Source organism: Humulus lupulus, chromosome 8 (assembly GCF_963169125.1).
Source record: "Humulus lupulus chromosome 8, drHumLupu1.1, whole genome shotgun sequence".
Classification (NCBI taxonomy): Eukaryota; Viridiplantae; Streptophyta; class Magnoliopsida; order Rosales; family Cannabaceae; genus Humulus; species Humulus lupulus.
The window spans coordinates 7,527,424-7,552,938 of record NC_084800.1 but is presented as its reverse complement, the minus strand read 5'-3'; the positions used below and the strand labels follow the sequence as shown (position 1 = coordinate 7,552,938).

The following is a 25,515-nucleotide window of genomic DNA, read 5'->3' as shown; positions in this document are numbered from 1 at the left end:
AGTAATGGTTAATCCTTGGAACTTAGTCCAGAGAAAAATTCCACTAAGATAAAAAATACAAGTTCTGCAAAGTATTTTTGATTTTACATCAACAATAAGAAAATCGTCTATACTTGTCTCTTTTGCAATTTTCCTTAGATTGACTACACCAAGCCTTCCAACTTGAGCTTTTCAGATTTAATTTCTTTCAACACTTCATCTTATGAATACTGTAGTACTCCATGCATGAACACCTTCGAAAGTGCAGAGATATTCAACCTGTAAAACAACACTTACACAAAGAAAAAATAAACCCTAGAGCTAAGTTTTTCACACAAGTAATCTCTCCAACAACGACAGTAAAGAAAGAAAGTGAGAACCAATATAAAGACACTGCTCACCCCCCGAAAACAATAGAAAACCATTATATGAATAAAGACAACACAAACCTAGAAACAATATAAACCAAAATAGCAAAATGTTCAGTACTTGCCACCTGTACAAAAAAGACGTTAGCACTACTAAGTACTCCAGATACAACTCACAAAACTACAGATGGATCATAATATTGCCACATTACAAACATTAGAAAATATGACACTCACACATTCAATCCAATTAAATGTTGGATGTTGAAAATCATCATTCAATTCGGCCTCAAAATCCAATTGTAATTGGATTACATCAGTTAGTTTATCTTTCAACCTAAATTTTAATATTAAAGAAATTAACAAATAAAAAAAGCATACAAAAGATATCATACAAAAAATTAAACACTATTTAGTAATAGTATTAGATTAAGTCCTTACAATTATTGAAATATTAAGTTTACAACACAAACATTCAAATTTAAAAATAATGTCTTAAAACCAATAACTAAAGTGCTTAGATAGTAACATAACATGAGCACAACAATATCTACAAAGTGGTAGCATAACATCAAAAAACAACAACAATCCAATTATATATATAATATGAATATATATATTTTAATTGTAATTGAATTGGACTTTCACAGTCCCATCCGCCAATCGATCCAATCTAATCAAATTGTAATTGAATTGAGTGTGATTGATTCGAGGTAAACATATTTATATTTATTGGACATAAGTGTACACACAATATTTCCCAATAATATGTAAAAATTACGTAAGATACTCATTTTAAGTGCCCATCTATCATTTGTAGCCATATTTTGAAATTTTTTCTTTTTATACCTAGTATTTTAGTTATTATTTTTGTGATACCTTTTTTCCTGCTCAAACACTCACAACAGTGTACTTTTCAAGTGGTACTGTGAAAAGTGTGATTATAAAAATGAGTAATATTAAAATAAATGTATTTAATGACTAATTTTGGTTGATTAATGTAGGTACTTTTCAAGTTATCCCAAAAATATTAAAAAATTCTAAACAATGGGCCTAAGTTTCTTATAATGGGCCAATAATGCAGGGGTTCTGGCCCAGACAGCGTTTCACAAAATCCACTTATGATTCAGTCAGTGTCACCGTTGCTATTCTTAGCCATATCTATTACCAAGCACTGGAATAACACAAAGCCATGGCTCTAAAACAGCCCTCCTAACTAAATTATATCTCACTCAAATTGACATGCTATTATCTGTCATTGACATTTAGAGCCTGCTATGTTCCATGTTCTTCAGATAATTAACAACAATTCCAAACTTTGTATCAATTTGGGGTGTTAACAGTCCAGATGGAAATGAAATCATCCATCTAGTTGAGCTATTAAAAATATTCTACTACTTGCAAATTTGTATTATAGTTACTCGTCATTCATTTCAAGTGTAAATTAAATCATCCATCTGGTTGAGCTAAGATGGCCATGAATTTCAAAAGTCATTCTTTCTGTATCACTTGTCACGTGTCCGCTTATATATGATGCACTTGACCGAATGTTTATTTTATTTTGAGCAATTGATCATTCATGGAAGATAGAGAGATTCTATAACCAGCAGTAATAGAATAAAGTGTTGCATAGTTAAATGAACTATCATTGATATTAAGTATATTATCCAAAATGAGAAGCTCCTCCATTGCATTTTAATCTACTACCTTGGAAATGGACCAGAGTCTGTATTTACATGCATATTTTCCACGAGCTCGATTGACTCAATGACATTGCTGGTGTTGTTAGTTCTAGCCATCTGCATTGCCAAGCATTGTTTCAGTTCTGGCACTATCAGAGACATATTTGGTCTTTTGGTCGAGGTATGAGATGCACAAGTCATTGCCAGTTCTGCTGCTTTCCAAGCTGAGTTTTTGTCGAAGTCTTCCTCTAATCTTGGATCCATAATGCACTTGATGTCCCCTTCGGCGAGACAAAACTTAGCCCATTCAATAATATGTTCCTTTCCATTGTTCTTAGAGATTGCTTGTCGACCTGTGATCATCTCCAACAGAACCACCCCGAAGCTAAAAACATCACTTTTCTCTGTCAACCTATTTGAGACCAAGTACCTGAAAGGGAAAGAAATTTAAAGCTTCAATTTGTTAGTAATGACTATATGTTGTGGTGTTAAGGGCCTAGCTAATAGTATATCAAGTGCATGAACTCACTCGGGGTCAATATATCCTGGTGTGCCAACAACAACGGTTGATACATGAGTGTCATCTTCAAGTGAAAATGATCTGGACAGCCCAAAATCAGAGAGTTTGGCTTGTAATTTTTCATTCAATAAAATGTTTGTTGACTTTACATCTCTGTGTATAATGGGTGGTTTACAGCCACAGTGCAAATATTCCAACCCTGCATTCAAAATTTCAGCCTTTGAGTTCAAATCCTTCATTAAGAATGAGAAATAGAAAAACATTATAATTACACGCCAAAGATTGTGTGTGCTTATTCAATACCCTGGGCTGCAGCTAATGCTATTTCGAGTCTCTCTTCCCAACTCAATGGATTTTCATTTTTATCTGCATCCATGAAGAAATAAAAGTTACCATGTTTTGTTATATTACTTATAAAATAGACATGGACTTTAGATATGAAAAGTATGCAAGGTTCCTTGACAAAGGGAACAATGTTCTAGGCTGTTGAGTATGATCAAATACCTGATAAATGCCATGCTAAGTCTCCATTAGGCATATATTCATAGACAAGCCCCATATTAGGTCCTTCATCACAATAACCAAATAGAGCCGTCAAGTTTCTATGATAAACTTTTGTCAGAAGTTGGGCCTGTAAAAAACAGTTGCTGATCATTATGCAGAACTTGTATCTATGTATCAGTTAAATCTATGTTTTCAGAATAAAATGTCATCAATTGTTAAGTTTCAATTATCAATGAATAAAAGAAAGTTTTAAGTTGATTATGCAAATAATGTCATCGAGCAGTGAGTTACCTCTGCCCGGAACTGTTTGAAGCCTTGTGCTGATGAACGAGAGAGCATCTTAACAGCAACTTGGCTGCCATTGAAGTAACCGTGGTAAACTGTTCCAAACCCTCCTTTTCCAAGTATGCGCGCAAAGTTGGTGGTGATACTTAGGATTTCTGAGTATGTGAACTGCTGTTTCTTGAACTCATATACTTCACCAAGTTGTTTGGACTCTAACTCAATATTCACATTCATCACTGTTTTATCTGATAAAGGATGTCAAAGAAGACACATAAACAACTTCGTTTCGTTTCATTTCATTTCAATGAAAATTAGCATCTTTAGTGAAGAATTACCAACCTTGTTCCCTCTTTTTAAGGTACCAGAAGATAACTACTACAGCTGACAAGAGGCCCAAAAATCCACCAACTGATGCTAATACTGGAGCGAGAATCTTGTTGTTGTCCTTATTCTTCTTCTCGCATGGTTCTGATAGACAAAGAAGTGAATTTCCATCCGCTCTGTGCATTCACAAGATAGGCAAATTTTGATGTTAGTAATGATTTCCTGTATTATTAGAATTCATATAAATACATGGACCTTGTGAAAAACTACTGACCTCAGTGAAATTGAATTATTCTTTGACCTTTCTTGGAGTCCTGTTGGGAGTATCCCAGAGAAGTTGTTTTGTTGTAAATTTCTACAAGGCAGGGAAAGAGTTAGCTCCTGTTTAAATAGATCAAGCAAGTAAAAAGTATAACTTCCAAACAATGTAACTTACAGAACCCTCAGAGTTGGCATCTGAGACAGAAAATCTGGCACTGGTCCACTTAAACTATTGTTTGACAAATCCCTGAATTGAGAAAAATGTATAGAGAGTATATATGTCATGTAAAAAATCATTGAAAGTAACTTTTGGCCTTATCATCAGAGTTTGTAAGTTAGCCATATTTTATAGATGAGATACTTACAACTCCTCTAAAAACGTCAGGTTGAATATATATGAAGCTATCTCTCCGGTCAAATTATTTGAGGACAGGTTCCTGAGATGATCAATAGAAAAACTTTAAGAAAATGGGCTTAGCCTGAAATGTATTGTGTTAATGATATGGAGTAATACTCACAAAGATATGATTCTAGGTGAATCAGAATCATTTCGGCAATTCAGACCCTCCCACATGTAATTTTTTGGCGCACATGGATCTCCTTGCCAATTTTTCTTCAGCTTATAAGTTGATTTAACATTCATAACGGCATCAACTAAAGTTTTTAACAGCAGGAAAAGTCAGAGAATGAAGTGAATAAAAGGGAGAATACAAATGAGAACTCTTGTTATAAGTTAGAACGTGTACCATCATGTTGATCTGTTGAGTTTTCAAGAATTATCTGTGTGTAAATCTCAATAGCATTAAGTAAGGGTGGACGAGTCGAGTTTTCTGTTCTGTTAACTATAATCTCAAAACTTGACCCTTTTGTGGGTTGTGCGCTGTATATTGTAGTTACCCTCCAGTAATCAAGAACCAGTGGCCCATAAAACAACCCATCATTTATGTATATGTTTACTTCTCTAGTTTCCTCCTTTTTATGCTTTTCAAATTCAGCAAAATGTAGATAAAAGTAAAAATCTTCAGATTTTTGGGGAGCAGCAGGAGTCCAAGTGATGCCTACTATATCGGTTTCATTAAATGGTTCGACGGCAGTGCTCATAACAACTGATGGTGGCTCATACATATTTTGCCGAATGACATCTGTCTCTTTTAGTGTATCGTTTATAATATTCCACTTTTCGTAGTTGAAAGGTTCCCATATTCGATCCATAACATCATCTTTATACCTAAATGAAACACACACAGAGACACACATCAACCCTTTTTTCATATTTGCCAATTAACTTTCTTTTGTGACAAGGGAAAATGATTGTAATGAGAGAAAATGAGCACATACCTGACGCTATTATTAGGTGATGCACCACAATCTAACCTTGCCAAGAGATCCAAGGCCCCAGATTGAGTAACATAAATATTATCGTTCACAAGTCTCAGCTCTAATGCTGATATGAAAGGTGTATATACCCCTGTTTTAACCAAACAAACAAAGATATAATCTGACTGGGAAACATGTATGATTTCGACATCTATTGTTTTGTTTGGGTTTGCCACTTTCACCGTTTTCCACTTGTTGACTCCGAGATACAGGTCAAACTCCGGGTTTTGATTTAGCTCATCATAGTTCCCGTACATAAACCTTGCTCGGATCAGGTATGTTTGGTTTTTGCCTAGTCGAGGTTTAAGGGTGTAACAATTTCTTTGTCCTTGTGGAAAAATTCTGAGATTCTGCAATTGCTGTTCGACGATTTTGGTATCGAACTGACTAGAAATATTTTTGGTTTCTCCTCTCTCTATGTAATTAGCATCAGTAGAGTACTTAATTCCTGTCTTTGGATCAGTATAGTTTTTTGCAGCACCACAATCTATGCTTATAAAATCTACAGTAAAGAAGGGTTTAGATTAAAAACTCTATGACTAGATAGAAACACGTTAATAAATAACTAGTAATAAAATTGAACAGAGACTATGAAAAAACCTGATTGGTCTTGGCCATTAACAACAGTAGCAATTGTGAGAACTAAAGCAGCTTTCAATATTGTCAAGACAAAGAGCTTAGCCATTTCTGATTGCTCGATCCCAACAGATTAGTCCTTTCTTTTTTTCTTTTTTTTTTCCCAGAATGATTCTCTTAAATTTGAATGAAATGATGATAGCACACCCAACGAATGAGAAATGGTAAAGGAAGGTTTGATCAGCTCAAGTCAATTACGTACATTCCTCTGTTTTTAATGAGGTGACTTGGTCAGACAATACACCCGTGACCATTTCCTGTGATGTTACATATATCAACCTTTTTCATTAAACAACAATCTAATACTCTTTTTTTTAAGTTTGTTTAAAGAGGTATACATTTTTCTTTTTATATCGTCACTATTTTTTTTCACTTTACTCTCTCCATCTTCTCTCCATTAGAATAGATGCTCATCAGAGGTCTATAACAGAGTTTAGTTTTTATTTAATTTTTAATATATCTCAGATTTTGAAAGTATATACTGTTTTGATATATTATTACTAATATTGCTTGATCTATTTTAAGTTTTGATGTCGTTATTGTTATAATTATTATTATTATTATCATTTTGTCTTGTACTCTTGTTAGTAGTTTTAATATTGTTGTATATGAGTAGGTTGTATTGAGATGGTCAAAAAAACATATTATATAATAAGCACACATCGTTACAATATTCTAACTTTACTGTTCGGTTTAACACAACATTTTTAACAATAGTTTCATCCGAACCGAAAGATGTAATGTATCTTGTTCGTGTTTTTTTTTAATCAAATGGTCATTAAATTATCTCATTTAGTCACCAAATAGGTTTTTTAAAAAATCTCCTCGTTTTGGGCAAGTGTAATGATTTTTTTAATAGGTTTTTATATACACCCTATTTATATATTAAAATGTCACATTTCAGTACTACTACTCTTTTTTAGGAATTGATCAACTACTATTGACATCGAAGTTCTGTGAACAATTCTAATTAATATTAATTAAAAACTAGATTTCTTCGAAGATTGCTAATAAAATAAGAATAAAGGGTTCGTCATTGACTGGTCCAACTCATTTAGATGTGATTATGATATTATTTTATTTATTTATTTTCCTGAAGTGTATTATATTAATTTGTAATGCATGGATATATAGATAACATAATCATTGCCACTTGGTAACAATAGCATTCTATTCTTTTTGAAGATTCTCGGAAATTGAGAACGAATACTTTCCCAACATGTGAAGAGAAAATTAGAAAATGGAATTCCTAAATTGGAATGGTAGGCTCTCTAACTGTCTTCTCTATTGCTCTCAATATCTTTTTTTTTTTTTTTCATTTATTTCTCTTTCCTCCCCAATTTGATTCCCTTATATCAGCCATCTACCGGCGATACCACCTTCATCTCTCTAGTTTTTTTTTTCTTCTTTGTCCAGATCTAGTTTTATTCTTATTCATTTTGTTTTTGTTTTTCTTTTTCACATTTGTTTCAAATCCGATTTTGCACTTTATACTTGATTTTTTTTCTTCTAGACCTAACTCTAACTGGTTATTGTCACGATGTGTTCTAATTTTTTTTTTCAGGTACAACATGGCACCTGATTATTTTTATTCATATTTTTATAGTTACCACACATCACTAAAAAAAATTAACTGTGGCATACAATTACGACTACACAAAAAATCAAAATTATTTTAATAGTGGTAATAGGTTACTGCGGAGAAAATGTTGATTAAAGAAGATAAAAAATGAAAAAAAAAAAAAATGGAAATAAAAAACATGATTATGACAGTCTCAGTCTTTTTTTTTTTAAAAAATAATATAAAAAATGTTTTATAAAATATCAATGATAAAAAATAATAAAAATAGATTAAAATTATAAAAATAATCTCAAAAAATTATAAAAACTAGCTACTAAAATTTTATAAAAAATAAAATATGATATATAAATATATGGAAAAAAACTTCCATAAAAATATAAACAAAAAAAATATGCCTTAAGAAGCTTAAGAAAACTGGCATATTTTTGGTGTAATTTCCTCAATTTGATTTGATATGATTATTATTTTTATTAATTGCAAATGAATAGATGATTACGTATTTTTTTTATTTATTATTATAAACAAGGTCATACTTGTTAAATAAATTTTTTGTTATTAAATTGTAATATTGTTACAATAAAATTTGTAAATCTTTCTAGGTAGTATCCTAAGTTTATTATTTTTATATATTGATGTTAATTGTTCAATTTCTTTTCTTCATCAAAGATGAAAATTTCTCATCTAACGAAATAGAAATGGAAAGCATTTTATCACGAGATAGAGACGAGAAGTATTTTTTGGTTTTAATTATTTCATGTCATCACCAAGTAGTAGTTGTTAACGTAGATATTATTTCTCAAGTTCTTGTCGTCTTCTTTTTTAATACTACCCTTGATTTATATATATAGATACTTGTCGTTTTATTTTATTCCGTTTTTTGTCGTTTTCTTTATTTTCATGGTCGTTTCTACGTTTATTGTCGTTTTGTGTGTTTAATGTTGTTTTTTTGTATATATTGTCGTTTTTGTGTTTATTGTCGTTTTTTTGTATTTAGGGCTGTTTATTATTATTAACGTTTATGGTCGTTTTTTTTTTTTATATTTTTCTTAGAAAAAGACATTCTTTTGTAATTATTTTCTTTTTCCTTTTATTGTCGCTTTTAAAGTCTCTATATCATTTATCCGCTATTTGAATTGTCGTCGTTTGCCTTATGTACAAACAGGGCAAGATGGAGACAATATTGAAAGTTGACCCGTGTTGCCTGACCTGAGGTTCTACGCCACCAACGTCGCCTGTTGATCATTGGGCTCCCCTCTTCTTCTGGCCTATGCAATCTTGATAAGTGTTGGAGTTTGTCGCACTCTGAGTAATGAACAAGGATTTCGTCGTCGTCGTCGGCCGCGTTCGTATCTTTACCACTTCAACTAGTGAAAGAACCTTGGCATATACGTGGAAGCCCATTTTAATAAGAGGAATGCTCTGTTTGTTTGCCGAGTCATTGCTGGAAAAATCCAAAGTCCTCTGAGAAAGTTTGATCAAGCATTTTCTCATTCTGGGTTCGACTTTTTGGCTTGGAAAGTTGGTCGAAATAGGAAAGCTGAAGAGTCTGTTTGTGCTAAGTCCTAAAGCAACCTGTGGTCCCTTGCTTTGTGGTCATTAAGAGTATTCAAGTGTAAAAGATAGGCATATCATACATGATGGAATTGATATATAGACATATATATATATATATAGATTGAACATATGTGAGGGCATCGAATATTATATAAGCTTTTTCACTAACTCTTTTAGATAGACTTACTGAATTAAAAATAAGTTTGGGAACAGTGACATCAAAGTATCTGCTACAGTTACAGGGATTTGAGATATTCTCTCAACTTAGTTGAGATATTTGATTTATTTAGTTAGGAAATTCAAATTAAGTTTAACAAATAAATATTAATCATTAATTTTGATAACAAATTGATTTTTAATATATATTATTATAAAATATTCCAACAATAACTTCCTTTAACACTCTTTTACTGTAATGGTGCTTTATGCAGAATTTTTTTGAGTGGTGTTTGAAAATTAATTTTTTTTTTGATATTATCATCTTCGACTAATTAATTAAAGATGGTGGTCTTGTGCTCACCTAACATTAACACACGTAATGCACTGGGTCAATCAAGACCAAACTAATATAAAACTCCTATTACATTTGGAGAAAATACTCAATAATTTAATAGAAAATTATTCTCAAATTAGTTTCTTTCGCATCAATGCAATTAGACTTTTGGAATACATAATGCATACGGTTGTGTTAAAAAAAACTAAAAAATATATATATTTTTTGACAAAAGAAAAAACAAAATATATATTTAATATAATATAAAGAAAAATAAAAATTTATTAATTTCATAACTAAAAAATAATAAAAATAATAATTCAATATATAAAAATTTAAGTTGCATTATTTAATTGACATATTATTATTATTAGTTTTGTGCGTATAAATGGTGCATAATATTCCTTAAAAGAAATGGTGCATAATTTAGCGATAAATAAATATTTTCTAATATCATTCTTTATTATTTTATTTTTTTTAAAAAATTGTCAATGCTTAATTGACGTATCTAAAACTAAAGACATCATTTGAATAAAATATTTTGATTTAATATACCTCAAAATATCATGATAAATTTAAATTTGCTCTATCTTTTTAATACTCTTTCTTGCAATTTTAGGATAATCTTTTTGGCATTTGACGTGAACAACGAGCTATTTTGTATAATTATATATAATAGAATTTTATATTTGATTTTTTTTATAACTTTGTATCAATCAAATGGAATTAAAATAATTTTTATCTTAATTATATTCAACATGAATACTAAAGTTTTAATTAAAAGTCAAAATATCTTATAAATAAATTAATAGTATTATATATATTTGGATTTTAAAATTTTCTATTTCTTTATGCACTACGCCAAATAGTACTTACGACGATCGATTGTTAGCGTCGATTAACACTGTGAATCGACGCTACTGATAATCTCAAAACAATAGCATCAGTTTAAAACCGACTCTACTGTTAACAAATAACGCCAGTTACTAAACATACGCTAGTATAGGAGCCTCAATAGCGTCGGTTCACAACCGACGCTTCCGTGCAAATGAAAACACAATATTTCATTAGTAGTAACGGTAGTGTTGGTTAAGAACTGACATATATGAGTCGGTTTATCCTCAATATCGTCGGTTCTAAACCGGCACTAAGCTCGATATAGGGAAAAAATTGTTTCGTCTTCCTCATTCCCTCCTGATCCCCTCAATAGAATTTTGTAGAAGAGACTGCGAACCCAACCACCGAGAGCCTTGCTCTACCCCTGAGAGCCACCTCCCGACCATCGAACGGCCTTTTGGGCCCGGAACTCCTCGCCTTCGCCCCTCCGTCGCCGTTGAGAGCCCTTCCCCCACGACTTCGCCCTCCCCCACGGCTGCGCCAAGCCCACATGGCCTTTCTTGCCTTCTCTCGTACGTTGACGATGAGGAGATTAGTCCAAGCCCCACAGGTCCACCCTTCCCCCACGAACCGACCAATTAGTGGTTTTTTTTTCATAAATAATTTATATATATATGTAAATAAATAAATAAATATATATTTATATGTTTAATTTTTTCTTAGTAAATTGATTTTAGAATTAAGATTAGGATTTTGAATTAAGTTTGTAAAATGTAGTTTAGTTTAAGTTTTAATTTAGATTAATAATATTTTTAATCAGGTTAAATTAATTAAAATTTTTTGTTATAATTTATTTTAATAATTTGATTTAATTTATTTTTGTAATATAATTGTATAATTAGTTTTAATTGTTAATTGTAAATTTTTAATTATGGTTAAGATTGACACTTTTTGATGTGATGATCTCATTGGATAGCTCTGAGCCTCCGCTGCCCCTAACCACCTCCCCTAGCCACCTCTATAGAGGTAAGGTTAATTGTTTTTTAATTTTTTTTAATTTAGTTAAGTTAATTTTAATAATTTGATTTAAATTAAATAATATTGAAAATGTAAAATTGTGGTTAGATTTGACTTTTTTTTTTTTACTGTTGAATGAATTTAGTGGTGATCCCATTTGAAAAATAATTATTGAAGGAAGAATATAGGTATATCTCTTTTACTCGACTTTGGTTTAATAAGGAGAACACAAGCTAGGGAGAAGGCCGGGGTTTACAAGAAATAAAGTTATAATTTTAAAATGAGCATATATATACGATAATATATAACTTTTGATATAAGAGTTAAACCTTAATGATAGACCATTATTGGTTCTTTCAAGAAGTGGAGCTGGAAGCGGACTCTTGAGGTTGTTTCCTTTCAAGTTTATGTAAAGTGAAAGATATGATTCTATAATTTTGTCACTTAATTATATAATTACAAAAGTATAATGAGTCTGGTTGGCAAGGCTTCCCAAAGACAAATTCTGACTTTTAGCTTTCTAAAAACATTCTTTTAAGGCATGATTAGGTTTCTTGAAGAGCTTTTTTATTTTTATAAAAGCTATTTCAGCCTCGAAGTCACAAGGATTACTTTGTGAAAAAGTGCTTTTAAGAAGTTAAAAGTCCAAAATCTGTAAGCTATGTCAAGCCCAATAATGATTTTATCACTACTACAAAAAAGCTTTTGCGAGCTCTAAAAAAGTGTTTAGGACTCAAGTCCTAAAAAATCTCGAAGAATGATTTTAGGACTTGCATTGCGAGTCCTAAAAGATTTTATTTTTATTTTTACAAAAATTAAATGGTAGTCAAAGCTTCTCCCAGAGCTCCAATGATGACGACAGCGCCACCACCCCACGGTGGTGGTTCGGTTCAATCCTTTAGTGGGTTTTGAAGCCCAAAGTACAATGAATGTAGTGGTGGTGGTCATTTGGCTCGGGGTGGTTGGAAAATGCCCAAAACGTTTCGGAAACCCACATGGTCGCTGAACTTTGGAGGCACCATCGACTAGGCTAGGGGGCGTGTTTTGGGGGCCGGGGAACACCGGCGCGTGTAGGCGGGGGTGGCCGGAGAGCTGTCGTTCGTGGCTGGGCAAAGGGCTTGCGTGAGAGAGAGAGAAAGAGAAATGGAGGAAGAAAGTGGGAATCCAAGGAAAGAGAGAGAGAGATAATTGACTGTTGTTTTTTTTTCTTTGTGATTTAATATATAATAAAACTTTAGTTAAAAAAATTATTCAAATTTTTAGGACACACATAAATTTTTAGAGCTCGCTTTGTGTGTTCTACAATAAATTTTTTAAGGACTCTCAATGAGTGTCCTAAAAATTCCAAAAACTTTTGTTAAAAAAAATTCAAACTTTTAGGATACACATAAGTTTTTAGGATTCACTTTGCGTGTCTTAAAAAAAATTCTTTAAGGACTCTCAATGAATGTCCTAAAAAGTCCAAGAACTTTTGTTAAAAAAGAAAAATTCTAACTTTTAGGATATACATCATTTTTTAGGGTTCGCTCTGCGTGTACTAAAAAAAATTCTTTAAGGACTCTCAATGATTGCCCTAACAAGTTCAAGAGATGTTTTTAGGGCTCACATTTAGATGAGTGCCTTAAAAAAGTGTCATAAAAGCATGATTTTGTAGCAGTATATCAAAGAAAAGTAGTAATAAAACTAGATGACACTGTAACATGGCATCTGCCTAACTTTATTCAAAATATGTGGAGATTAATTCTCCAAAACTAACATATCTTTGACAGATGGCTATTCAAGAAACCTTTTCTTGACTAATAGTTTGTTACGTGTCTATTTCAACTTGCTGATTGAATCAAGACTATGTATATAAATACCAGCTCTGTTTTCATTCATTCTTTTTAACGAAGCTTTTGTAAGTAGAGAGAAAAGAGAACAAATAGAGAGCTTTTGAGAGCACAAAAGAGAGGTTGTACTTGGGGCTTGGGCTTGGGTTCAAGGGTATTGAATGTGAGTTTGGTGTGAGTACTCGTGAGAAACTGTGGTGCTTTGATCTCTGACCGTTTGAAGATTTGTAACAGCTTTGTTCATAGTGGATTGTTGAGAATAATGCTCAAATTGGATGTAGGCAAAGTTCACTTTGCTCAACCAGTATAAATCTTGTGTTCTCTATGTGTTTGATGTTATTCCCCTTTTAAATCCTCTTTATTTCTGTATTGTTCTTGTTATTTTGTTGCAGTTTTTCTAACTTTAAATTGCAGAAAGATTAGAGTCTTGGTTGTTTTCACAACAAAATAAATTAGCCAACATTTATCAAACAAGAGGAATGAAAAGCTTAAATATATATAGGACAAAGATATCACTTAGTGATATGAGATACTTACAAGTTTTGTAACGTTGTCACAATGTAAGGAGAAATTTCCCCCACTAATCCAATCGAAGACAAGTCCCTGATTTCACGTGAAAAAGAAAATTCTAAATTATGAAGGCATAGAGTGCTATAGAATATATAATAGATTGATATATGAGTATCAAGAATTTTTTTTCTGTAGCCAAATATAAATACATACAAGGATGTACGTAATTTTGTGCGAACTACTATTTGCATCATCATCAAAACTACATTCAAGACCATCCCACATGTAAGTTCATAGGGGCACAAGGATCTCCTTGCCAGTTTCTCTTCACTTCATGCACGTCTTAATGTTCAAAGTAGCATCAACTGATATTGATCGATCATACACAACAGAAAAAGAAACGTTAAAAGAGATAATAATATAGAAATAAAATTGCGTTAAAAAAACCTGTACAAATATAGAAACAAATTACGTTGTAAAAAATATATAGCATCTGTTTGATGAGTTTCTTGTTGCGACAGCTTGCTCCTTGAGAAGATAAATCTCGGCCATGGCATTTTTATAAGGGGTGGTAGAGTTGAGTTTTCGGTTTTGTTAATTAATCCGAATCTGAATATATTTCCTTCAGGGTCAGTTCTCTTGCCTTTGGGAGCACTGTAGATTGTGGTTTGACTCAAGTACAGGGGAGTTAGTGGTCCGTACCACGAATCTCCATTGATGTATATATAATCGAACTCTCTTAATTGGTCTTCTGGAGTTTCTTCAGTTCCGCAAAGTTCCGCAAAGTGCATCACTACTACAAAAAAGGATTTTTAGGACTAGCATTGCGAGTCCTAAAAATTTTTTTAGGACTCACAATGTTTTTAGGACTCGCGTTGCGAGTCCTAAAAAATCTGGTGTGAGTCCTAAAAAATCTGGTTAAGTGCCTTTAATTAAGTTTTTAGGACTCGCATTGCGAGTCCTAAAAGAACATTTTTAGGACTCGCAATGCGAGTCCTAAAAAATCTGGTGCGAGTCCTAAAAAATCTGGTTGAGTGCCTTTAATTAAGTTTTTAGGACTCGCATTGCGAGTCCTAAAAGAATATTTTTAGGACTCGCGTTGCGAGTCCTAAAAAATCTGGTTGAGTACCTTTAATTAAGTTTTTAGGACTCGCATTGCGAGTCCTAAAAAATCTAATTAAGTGCTTTAAGTAATTTTTTAGGACTCGCTTTGCATGCCCTTAAAAGTAATTTTTTTTTTTTTTAATAATGCAGCTACAATTTTCATTTTGATTTAAAAATATATATCCCTTTGAGTGTCCAAAATGTATTATATATGTTAGATTTCTAAAATTTCAAAAGAAAATACAACAAAATAATTTATTAATTACTCAAAAATATCATTTCAGTATTTAGTCTACCCGGCTTACAAAATCATATTACATGACAGTTTATACAAGAATCAAATTATATTATCACCAAATATTAAACAAGAAATGTATACAATGTTAGTGAAATATATTTTTTATTCTAAAAACTTCAACCGTCAATGTTGTCTAGTATTACGCCAAAGAAATGCGTCTCAATATAGACCTGCACATTATAAAAAAGTTATTTAATTATAAATATATTATAATTCAAACTTATAAATAAGTAGACACACACATCATCATCATCATTTGGCTTTTAACAATCAAATCAAAGTTGAAATGCATAATTAAGCTACGCAAATTGCATTCAAATCAAATAGTTATGACTAAATTAAGCATCTAATTAAGCATCTTTTAAGAGACCCTTTTAATCATAATCCACCTCTTAATCTCTAATTTCGTTAAAACTTTAATGCAGACTTATTATTTATTATGATGTTATTGTTCAAGTGGGAAGGAGCTTAAGTGATAAGACATTAGTACTACTTAATTACTTGATTAATTAAGAAAGAAACATTACTAATTTGAATCCTATCTTGGATGTATAGTAATTGGAACTTATGATGGAAAAAGATATTAAAACTATTATATTGCACATCAAATTCTTTGTTTATTTGCAATAACTGATGTTGGTTTTTTTTATCTTTTTATCTTTTAGCTAGGGACATTTTATGAAACAATTTTTCACATTGTAAATACGATCAATTTTAACATATAACTTAATCAAAATCCTCCCCACAATTACACCTATTTCACGAAACGGAACCTATAATCACTACTAAGAAGAAACAAACTCAATCCACCAAAAACACATTTACATGCAAAGAGAGTAAGATTAATTAAAAAGAAAACCAAAACCATGCCAATTTGAAAGATTAATATAAATATGTGCATGTGTGTATAAATGTATGAGTTTTTGCTGTCAAGATTAGAAAGGTTCGAACTTTTTACCTTGTACCAAGTGAGAGCTGGTCCTTCTTCTTTTACTTGAGTCCACTCAACCTTCTTTGTTCCTTTGTCAGCAAACACATGATTCATTTCTCCAGTCAGACCAACCTGAAAAACGCACCAATTTGGTCAATAAACTTGTCCATTTGATCAAAACCTACTGTTATGATATTGGTTTAGTTGTTTTTACCTGATGCCTCCAACCATTTTGTGTCAGATCGATTGTTCCAGTGTTCAAACCAAGGATTGTGACAGCTCGGGGCCCTGCATATCTGTGCTCCATGTAGGCTCCACTATCCTTAAAATTAAAAAGAATACAAACTGGTTTTTCAGTGACTTGAGTTAAATTTCATCAGTGAGTGAGTGAGTTACTTAATTAAGTTATGAGTTCCTTACAGGGAGTCCAACTGTCATGCCCAACAATGCTATATGGTTAGTCCCGGGCTTTAAGGTTATGGCTTTTTGGAAAACAAATCCCTTCTCTTCATGACTCCCATGTGCAGATCCTGAAACCAGAAGCCTCTTGTCTTAGTTGTAAAATCTTATTCACTCTCTCTCTCTCTCTCTCTCTCAGTTGATTCTATGTAATAAGTGAGTTACTGTGTGGATTTGGCTTACCAATATATTCACCATTAACAAATGAATGCAGTGCATGGCCAAGACTTGCAACTCTTATAACAGGTAGAATATCAGGCCTCATTGGCAAGTCATGCCGACTTAGTTCAATGCTGCAATTAAAATACTTAATCACATTAGAGTTAATCTGCAGAGGCAATGCTGAGAGACTGAGAGATCACTTAAATTAGAGCCATGAAAATTACCTGGTGGTGTACCATCCATAGTCTGTGGTATCTTTAAGCATGCCATAGAGCTCATTTGGTATTTTGTTACTGATATTCATTTGATGGACATTTGGAATGGGCTCTGGAGACATCTTCCATTTAAGATTTTTGGTTTCTTTCACTCTGACATAGTTCCTTGCATTATGTTGTGATACAATCTGTTTTGAGACAAGGAAAAACTATATATATGAGAGGCTTTTTTCTTATGGAATATGAATTGGAGATTATGTAAATGATAACTACTTACAATTTGAGTGTTGTAGACCACATTCTTGCAATCAGGAAGAATGCTTATGGACCTTGGTGGCAGGTAAAAGATATCACCCCTAAATTTCACAGTGTGTGCCCCTTTGGTGCTGTTGTTGGTTAAAAAAGCAGCACAGATGGATGTTCCTTGCTTCTCATAAAGCCGAACCTGCATAAATGAACGGCTTAATCTTCTGTCATTTAAATGGATATGATGACACATAATTTGTTCTAAACTCCATTTATTTTCACTTAGAAAAACTTATTACCTCAGTGTGCTTGCCCAACCTTTGGACTCCAGGAGTTCCCCAAAGTAAAGCCTTCTTGCATAGATTCAAAGCCTTGTGTAAGTCTCTTAGGTGACTCCACTTAGGCTCCCTTTGTAAACCTGCATAAAGAGTAACAAAATTAGATTGATCAACTATATTAACAACCCTTCTTCAATCCATGGAGACCATTTTTTTTTTACCATATTCATCAAGAGGAGCTTCATCATAGTATCTAGTTGTGGTGAAAACAGCACTTGTTCTACCAAAATTAGTCCCACCATGGTACTGCAATTTTTTAATGAAAGCCATTATTACTACCAAAATACAAGAGAGTCTGCCTATTACATCAGAACAAGATTCATTTTTATACCATATAGTAGTTGTTCAAAGTTCCATTCTTGGAGAAAAACCGGGCAACCAAGTATGCAATGTCTTCTGCTGCTCTTTGAGAAGGAGGGTCTCCGAAAACTCTGTATCTGTAAGTGCATGAAAAGTTGGGCATCAGATTCTATCTCCAGGAACACACCAAGCTTAATAAACTTTAAAATTTGGTCATAGTTAACAAGTACATATACTTACTGAGCAGTCCAAATAGAAGGCTTGTTGGGCTTATTAGGACCAGTGAAGGTATCTCCACAGTGCCTTCCATTGCATGTGTTAATCTGCAAAATTTTGGTTTAAATAGATATAGTTAAGAAATGCAAAAAAGAGATGAGTGAGAGATAGAGAGAGAGGGAGCCGAGAGAGACAAAGAGAGCAGAAATAAAACTATTCAATAAAAATGTTCAATAAAAATACAAACTTGAAAATGGAATAGATCTTGAGCTGAAATGGGTTTGTGTTCATGGAGAGATAGGAGAGCCCAGCCCTCTGCCCAGCCCCTGCGCCGTCGAGCCCAGACCCGAGAACCCCCACCCGCCGTCGAGCCCAGCCCTCTGCCCAGCCCCTGCGCCGTCGAGCCCAAGCCCGAGAACCCCCACCCGCCGTCGAGCCCAGCCCCCAACCATCAGCCGTTGTTGTCGAGCCCAGCCCCGAGCCCCCTGCCGCCGAACAGCCCGACCCCGACCCCCCTGCCGCCGTCGACCACCATTCCCCGAGCCCTACCGCCGTCGTTCGGCCTAACAGAGAGCATGCGAGAGAGAGGGAGAAAGGAACGTAAGGATCGGGTAGGGAGGGAGGGAGGGAGAAAGGGATTTGGGAATTATATTTATTATATTTTATTTTATAAATAAAAATCAGATTATATTATTTAGATAAAAAAAAAATGTGATTATAAAACTCCCAATTTTATACTCTAATATTATAAAAAATAATTTTAAAAATCACAACTATACAAATTTTATTTAGATAAAAAAAATGCTCTTTTACTTAACAACAATTTGAAGGACTTGCTTTGAGAGTCCTTAATACTCTTTTAGGACTCGCAAAGCAAATCCTTAAAAGTCATCATTCCTAATTTTTCAACTCAGGTGTTTTTAGGACTCGCAAAGCTAGTCCTAAAAGAGTATTAAGGACTCCCAAAGCAAGTCCTTAAAATTATTAAGTAAAACACTCATTTTTTAGCCCAGATTTTTTTAGGACTCACATATTTTTTTAGGACACTCATTACGAGCCCTAAATTGTGTTTTTTCAGGACTCCCAATGAGTGTCCTAAAAACTCCAGAAATATTTTTAAGGACTAGCATTTATGTGCGAGTCCTAAAAAAGTGTCCCGTAAAGGGTATTTTGTAGTAGTGCATGTAGAAAAAATATCTAGAAGAAATATAAAAATATAATAATATAAAATTTTAGAAATTGAAAATCCAGGTTACATCCCTAGGCATATGCATCGGTTCCACTGGTGGGGTGGTGTCCGACATAATAAACGAGCTGTCGTCTTGTGTAAGTTTTAATCCACGTGGCACGATGGTTCGAGAGTTATTGTCGTGTCATGTCTATTTTTAACAACAATAATTCTACGAAAATTGTAGTGTCATATTGTATAATTTAAGTACAATTTTGTAGAAATGACACTTTTAAACTGTCTATTCATCGATTGAAATTTTACAGGAAGAAATATAATTTGTTGAGTAGCCAGACAATTAGGGGCAGCAGGGATAATGAATTGTGCATGTCTTTCTAAAATATTTAGCTGCTAATAACCATAATTAATAAGTCGTGTTAGTTTCGAGGATTAAATTAATTAGGTCAAACTAATAACTCTTATCTAAAAAAATTACATATGCACTAGCCCCCTGATTAATGGTCATCAAATAGCAGCCATTAAGTTAACTAATTATGAGTTACAGAACATTTCGTTTTGACTTATCTATACGTAAAAATTATAAGTTCTCAGAATAAGTGGATCCGTTTAATTAGGAATTTAAGCATAATATATATTCAAATAAATTTTCAAAAGACATATAAAATGATAATAAATCAAATATAATAATTTTAAATTGATATGATAGCGCGAGTATTAATATTTGGCACTGATACCCAATACTATTTGATGTTGTTTGAACTATATATAAATATCACTACGAAAAATCTTAGTTTTAGTCACAATAAATTTTGTGACTAAAAACAAAAAATTTGTGACTAAGGAAAAATCATTATACCTATGTTATCACTAAAAAGTCCGTGGCTAAAAGTATTAGTCACAAAGATTACAATTTGTTGTCACTAAATGTATTTTTAGTCACAACAAACTTTATCACTAAAAATAATAGGTCGTGACTAAAACTACATTAGTGACAACTTGTGATTAAGTAGGACTTTTTAGTCACAAGTAATTTTTTGTTGTTACTAAAAGTGGCATTTAGTCACACAAAATATATGTTGTGACTAAAAAGTTGTCACTAAAAGTTACCTTTATTTGTAGTGTATATATATATCATCTATATATAATAAGTGTGTATATAATGATAATTATTGGTTTTAAATATTTTTTACTTTTTGTAATGTTAACTTTAATTGAATATTTCTATATTTAACAAAATATTCTTATATTTAACGGTAATTTGTAAAAATTTAAATTTAAATAAAATAAAATAAATAATTAAATAAGTTAAAATATGATATTTTTGATATATTTTACAATGATAATTATTTAAAAATAATAAATAATTAAACAAATTAAAATATGATATTTTTTAGATATTTTACAATGACAATTATTTAAAAATAATATATTTTATAACTTAAATAAAATTTAATTAAACTTAAACTCACTTATTAGAATAATATCATATTAAACATATAATATAATCTACTGTAAATTATTAACAAATTACTTTTTTTTTAGAAAAATTAGCAAGAAATTTACATTTAAAATCCACTTATAATATTTAATATTACATTAAATATATAATATATAACTTTTTGTTGTCACTCTGAAATTCAAAAATTAGAACAAACATAAACTTATTAATAAATAAATAAATTATTGAATTAAAATATAGCATTTATTTGAAATTTGTATGAAATTAATATAAATTTAATAAAAATAATTAATAAATTCTATAATTGATTATCTCAGCCAGCACTTCACGGTAATAGTACTGACAGATGCAACAAAAATATAACATTGATTATTTTTACCCACAATATTTTTTAGGTATATAAATACGGAAATTTTGAGTATTTATAGTGTAAATATCCCTATATGTATTACTATAAAGTGAGAAGAAAATTACATACACTTCCAAAATAAATAAATAAGATGACAGTTTTGCAATGACTTTTTTTAGTTTTTAGACTAAATGTCATTTTTTAGCTCCCAACGAAAAGCTTATTCAGTTTAAAAATAATATTATCACAAATTACTTTTTCTAGTTAATATATACTTATAAGTATAATTATATTTTTGATGATAAAATTTATTGGCTGAAGATCCATATATTGGGGAAGTGCCATATATATATATGCATAAATAGCCTTTTGGTTTATTGCACATGACACTTCGATCTGTCTTGTTGGGTCTTTTCAGTTGATAAGTAATTAAAACACACTAGTCTAAGGGAGATCAATGGTGCATCATGACAAAATCAGACAGAAACTATACATAGGAAAGCACTTGCTGATCAGTACAGTACGTAGTAATCATCGACTATAATACAAAATATAGCAGAACTCCACTACCAATTGTTGAAAACAAGGGAACAACAAACGTGCTCTTTCTTTCCCAGTAACCAGGTGATGAAGATGATGAAGTTTCATTCGAGGGTGAAGATGAATTTTGATTCACCATCACATTGGCATCAACACTGCATGGAAAGGAATCAGCCTTAATTATAGTTGTTTTTAGGCCCCATAGATAATACAAATTAAGCGAGATAATTCAAATGATTACATGTTCAATCACATATACATGCAATTTCATGTTTTTTTTTTCTTTAAATGAAAAATAAATAATTATTGTTCGAAGGAAAACTATACTGATCTATGGTTATGAGTACTTGACTTTAAGGAGAACACAAGGGAGAATGGGGTTTAATTAAAAGAAATGAATACATAATATTAGAATGAGCATGACTATGAGATAAAAGTTTTGATACAAGTCAAACCTTAATGATAGACCGCCATTATTGGTTCTTTCAAGAAGTGAAGCTGGAAGCGGACCTTTGAGGTTGTTTCCTTTTAAGTTTCTGTAAAGTGAATGGGCCGGCAAAGTCACTTATAAAATTTAATAATCAATTACAAAATCTATTAATTTAACTTACAAAACCCTTAAGGATGACAGTTGAGCCAAAAATTCAGGCACCATCCCAGTTAGGCTGTTGTTTGATAGATCCCTGAAATGAGTAGTATATATATATATAATTGTTTTGTCAAAGAAAAGTAGTAATAAAACTAAAAGTGGCTGTGGTTGACTTGACTATATACATGGCATCTACTTAACTCCATTCAAAATAAATTCTCCAAAATTTATTATAAAAAAAAAGAAAAAAAAACTTATTAATATGTACAATAAAAAAGAGATATGAATGAATGTATTTAAAAAAAAAAACACTCCGTAAACATCACTAATAAGTCATGATATGATGAGATACTTACAAGTTTTGTAACATCGTCAAACTGGCAATGAAAGGAGAAATTTCCCCCACTAATCCACTTGAAGAAAAATTCCTGATTTCAAGGGAAATAAATTAAGATATAAGATATAGAGCTAGAATAATAAAATGATTAGTATATAAACAATTATATATATTTTTGTTTTTCTGAAAAGCCAAATAATAAAGACAGACATACAAGGATGTAATTCTATGTGAACTATTTGCATCGTCATAACTACATTGAAGACCATCCCACACGTAAGTCATAGGGGCACAAGGATCTCCTTGCCAGTTTCTCTTCACTTCATACACCATCTTAATGTTCAATATAGCATCAACTGATATTGATTTGATACAAAACAGAAAAGGAAATGTTAAAAGAGATATATAATTAATACTAGAAATAAAATTGCACATGTTACAAGAACATATAAATCATCTGCTGGTTGTGAAAAATATATACCATCTGCTTGATCTGTTTCTTGTTGCGACAGCTCCTTCAGAACATAAATCTCCATGGCATTTATAAGAGGCGGTAGAGTTGAATTTCTGGTTTTGTTAATCCAAATCATAATATTTCCTGTACTGTCAGGCATCTTGCCTGTGGGAGAACTGTAGATTGTGGTTTGACTCAAGTACTGTGGAGCTAGTGGTCCATACCACAAATCATTATTCATGTAGATATTGAACTCTCTTGTTTGGTTTTCTCGGAGCTTCTCGAGTTCTGCAAAGTGCATAAAGAAGAAATAGTTGGAAGAAATATTTAGTTCTGCCCAATTCATTCCCATGTAACTGATACTATTGTTTCGTGTATATGCAGTGCTCATCACAGCCGACGGTGGCTCATATAAGTTGTTGGATATAGAGTAGTTGTCATCCTGGAGAGAAACATTTAATGGCTTCCACACATCTGCGATGGCTGGTGTCCACAGCCGATCATAAACATCATCTTTGTACCTATATGCATGTATATAAAATAAAACACAGCCTTAACTAGCTAGATTTTGAGCAGGTAAGACTTGATTTCTTGACCAAACACTTAAGGATTGGCGTGACCATTAATATCCTTATTAAGAAAAAGAACTGGCTAATTATTAATTACCTTGTGGTTCTATTGGTAACTGAAGCAAAATCAAGGCGCTGATAGAGTTGTAATGATGTCCCGGCTTCACTTACATAAGTTTCGTTGTTTAAAGGCCTTAGCTCTAAGGCTGAAATGAATGGAACCCCGAAACCTGTATTTACTAGACAAACATGAATGTAATCTGATAATGGAGAATGTATGATTTCTTCATTTTGAGCACTCCACGAGTACTTTAGCACTATTGTATTCCAAAGGTCAGCTCCAATATACAAATCGAATTTTGGGATTGAACTTTGGTTGTCGTAGTTTCCATACATGAACCTTGCTCGGATTAAGTAGCGTTGACCTTTGCCATTAGTAGGTTTCAGGGTATAACAGTTTCTGGCTCCTTCGGGGAAGCTTCTGACATCCCAAAGCTGCTTTTCATCAGAAGTTATTAATTTGTATGAAGCTATTACTTCGTGGTTTTCACCGGCCTCTGTGAAGTTTGTGTCGGAAATGTAAGCAAGACTTGTTGTTTCATCTATGTAGCTTGAGGTCTTTGATGTTCCACAGTCAATGCTAATGTACCCTGAAAAAAAAGAGATCGATAATCATAAATTTGCTTAGTATAGTATGCTAATGATCTTAAACGCATTTTGCATATAGTTAAGTAGTATATTATTAGTGATATGACAAAGCAATAAGATAAGGCTTTTTTTTATCGAAACCTGATTGAGTCTGAGCCTGAACCTGTACCAGAAGTACAGTGATCAGAACAATAGCACATTCAAATGCAGCAAGGAGGAAATTCTTAGACATGATGATGACGATGATCTTCTTAAAACTCCCTCTTACATAATTCTAAAATAGATCTTATATATATATATATATAAATGTTGCCCTTCCTCCCCTGTCCCATTAATAATATTGGCAAAGGGATTAAGATGCACCATGTATGACGGAATAAAACTAAGTAGGTACTAATTAAATCTCTTTTATATGAGAATTGTTCGGGTGTCTGGGTGCAATTTAATATTAAGTCATATTTATTTTAATTTAATAAATATTATAAAATATAACTAACCAATTGATCTCATCAACACTCTATCCACGTATTTAGATAACTTATCTCTTTTCTATGTATACAAGTCAAACGAAATGTCGTGCAACTCTTATGTAATTAGTTAAGGAAATTATTAATGGCATACTTGATCATTTTTGTATCCAACGTGCGGGGCTATGGTTAACAACCATTGAAGTCATCGTGTACTTTAATATTTATTAGTTTGACCTTAATTAAATATAACCCAGGAAACTAATACTAACGACATTTCGCAGCAAAATATTTAAGAAAGACATGTATCCTGCTGTTCCTAGCTACTTATTCTAGGCTACTTGATAAAAATATTCCTTCCAAGTAAAGAATAGTTCAAGCTGGCCTCGGAGCATGTGATTGATCAGTACCTGTCTAATTCGACTAGCTATAAGATATTATTTTTGCTAATATATATTTTTTAATTTATATATTACGTATACTGTCACTAATTAATTTTATTATTTATATGGCTACTATTATTGGAGCAATTAAACCCAATATCAACTTAAGTTCAGCTATGTAAGTGTAACCACTAATTAAAGAAAAAAAAATCATTTACTTCATATGGTAGAGGCATTATTTTTGCTTGATAGGAGGGACTCTTTTGTTTTGACACATGAAGAAATTGTAATCTAATTTTTTTATATGACGGTGTACATTGCAGTAATAATAAGCATCCCACTAATTTTTGAGAAATTTGGAATAATCTATAGTACTGAAATGAGTGTTAAAGCAGTCAATTGTACTCGTGCCTGATTTTTTTTATACGCGTGTAAAATAGATTATTTGAACTCTAATTTCTCAATACACCAAAATACCCATTTTGTGTCAGTCAAATGTGTCAG

General features: G+C 32.1%; 2 protein-coding genes across 3 annotated transcripts; both read right to left on the bottom strand.

Annotated features, from left to right (window-relative positions):
* Positions 1-1,881: 1,881 nt before the first annotated feature.
* Positions 1,882-6,089, bottom strand: LOC133794395 (putative leucine-rich repeat receptor-like serine/threonine-protein kinase At2g19230). 2 transcript variants are annotated; one of them, XR_009875195.1, is made up of 14 exons: positions 5,901-6,089; positions 5,262-5,802; positions 4,670-5,151; positions 4,442-4,577; positions 4,289-4,360; positions 4,099-4,170; positions 3,937-4,017; positions 3,678-3,838; positions 3,345-3,583; positions 3,054-3,180; positions 2,853-2,915; positions 2,559-2,748; positions 1,991-2,459; positions 1,882-1,944 (listed from the first exon to the last, which is right to left on the bottom strand). XR_009875195.1 is itself a non-coding variant. In XM_062231617.1 (13 exons), the coding sequence occupies exons 1-13, from the start codon at positions 5,983-5,985 to the stop codon at positions 2,051-2,053; spliced, it is 2,658 nt and encodes an 885-aa protein (XP_062087601.1). In that variant the 5' UTR covers positions 5,986-6,089; the 3' UTR covers positions 1,978-2,050. The 2 variants fall into 2 exon arrangements, 1 of the variants encoding a protein (XP_062087601.1); XM_062231617.1 differs by lacking the exon at positions 1,882-1,944 and having other exon boundaries at positions 1,978-2,459.
* A 9,014-nt stretch (positions 6,090-15,103) lies between these two features.
* On the bottom strand, positions 15,104-23,185 carry LOC133794957 (beta-galactosidase 11-like). Its single transcript, XM_062232398.1, has 16 exons — positions 22,972-23,185; positions 22,705-22,846; positions 22,510-22,581; positions 21,624-21,719; positions 18,275-18,476; positions 18,052-18,134; positions 17,843-17,948; positions 17,673-17,757; positions 17,473-17,591; positions 17,205-17,372; positions 16,937-17,115; positions 16,734-16,843; positions 16,512-16,621; positions 16,306-16,413; positions 16,119-16,223; positions 15,104-15,330 (listed from the first exon to the last, which is right to left on the bottom strand). Exons 1-16 carry the CDS (start codon positions 23,183-23,185, stop codon positions 15,277-15,279), a joined length of 1,953 nt encoding a protein of 650 aa, XP_062088382.1. The 3' UTR covers positions 15,104-15,276.
* Positions 23,186-25,515: the final 2,330 nt, after the last annotated feature.

Excerpts from the sequence above, each read along its gene's own strand:
- LOC133794395 (XM_062231617.1), bottom strand. The coding sequence starts at position 5,985 with ATGGCTAAGCTCTTTGTCTTGACAATATTGAAAGCTGCTTTAGTTCTC. Across the intron at positions 4,361-4,441 it reads TCACCTAGAATCATATCTTT|GAACCTGTCCTCAAATAATT; the intron begins GTGAGTATTACT and ends TGATCATCTCAG. Across the intron at positions 4,018-4,098 it reads ATGCCAACTCTGAGGGTTCT|AAATTTACAACAAAACAACT; the intron begins GTAAGTTACATT and ends CCTGCCTTGTAG.
- LOC133794957 (XM_062232398.1), bottom strand. The coding sequence starts at position 23,185 with ATGAATAATGATTTGTGGTATGGACCACTAGCTCCACAGTACTTGAGT. Across the intron at positions 22,582-22,704 it reads TCACATAGAATTACATCCTT|GAATTTTTCTTCAAGTGGAT; the intron begins GTATGTCTGTCT and ends CCTTGAAATCAG. Across the intron at positions 17,949-18,051 it reads CCTTCTATTTGGACTGCTCA|ATACAGAGTTTTCGGAGACC; the intron begins GTAAGTATATGT and ends ATGCACTTACAG.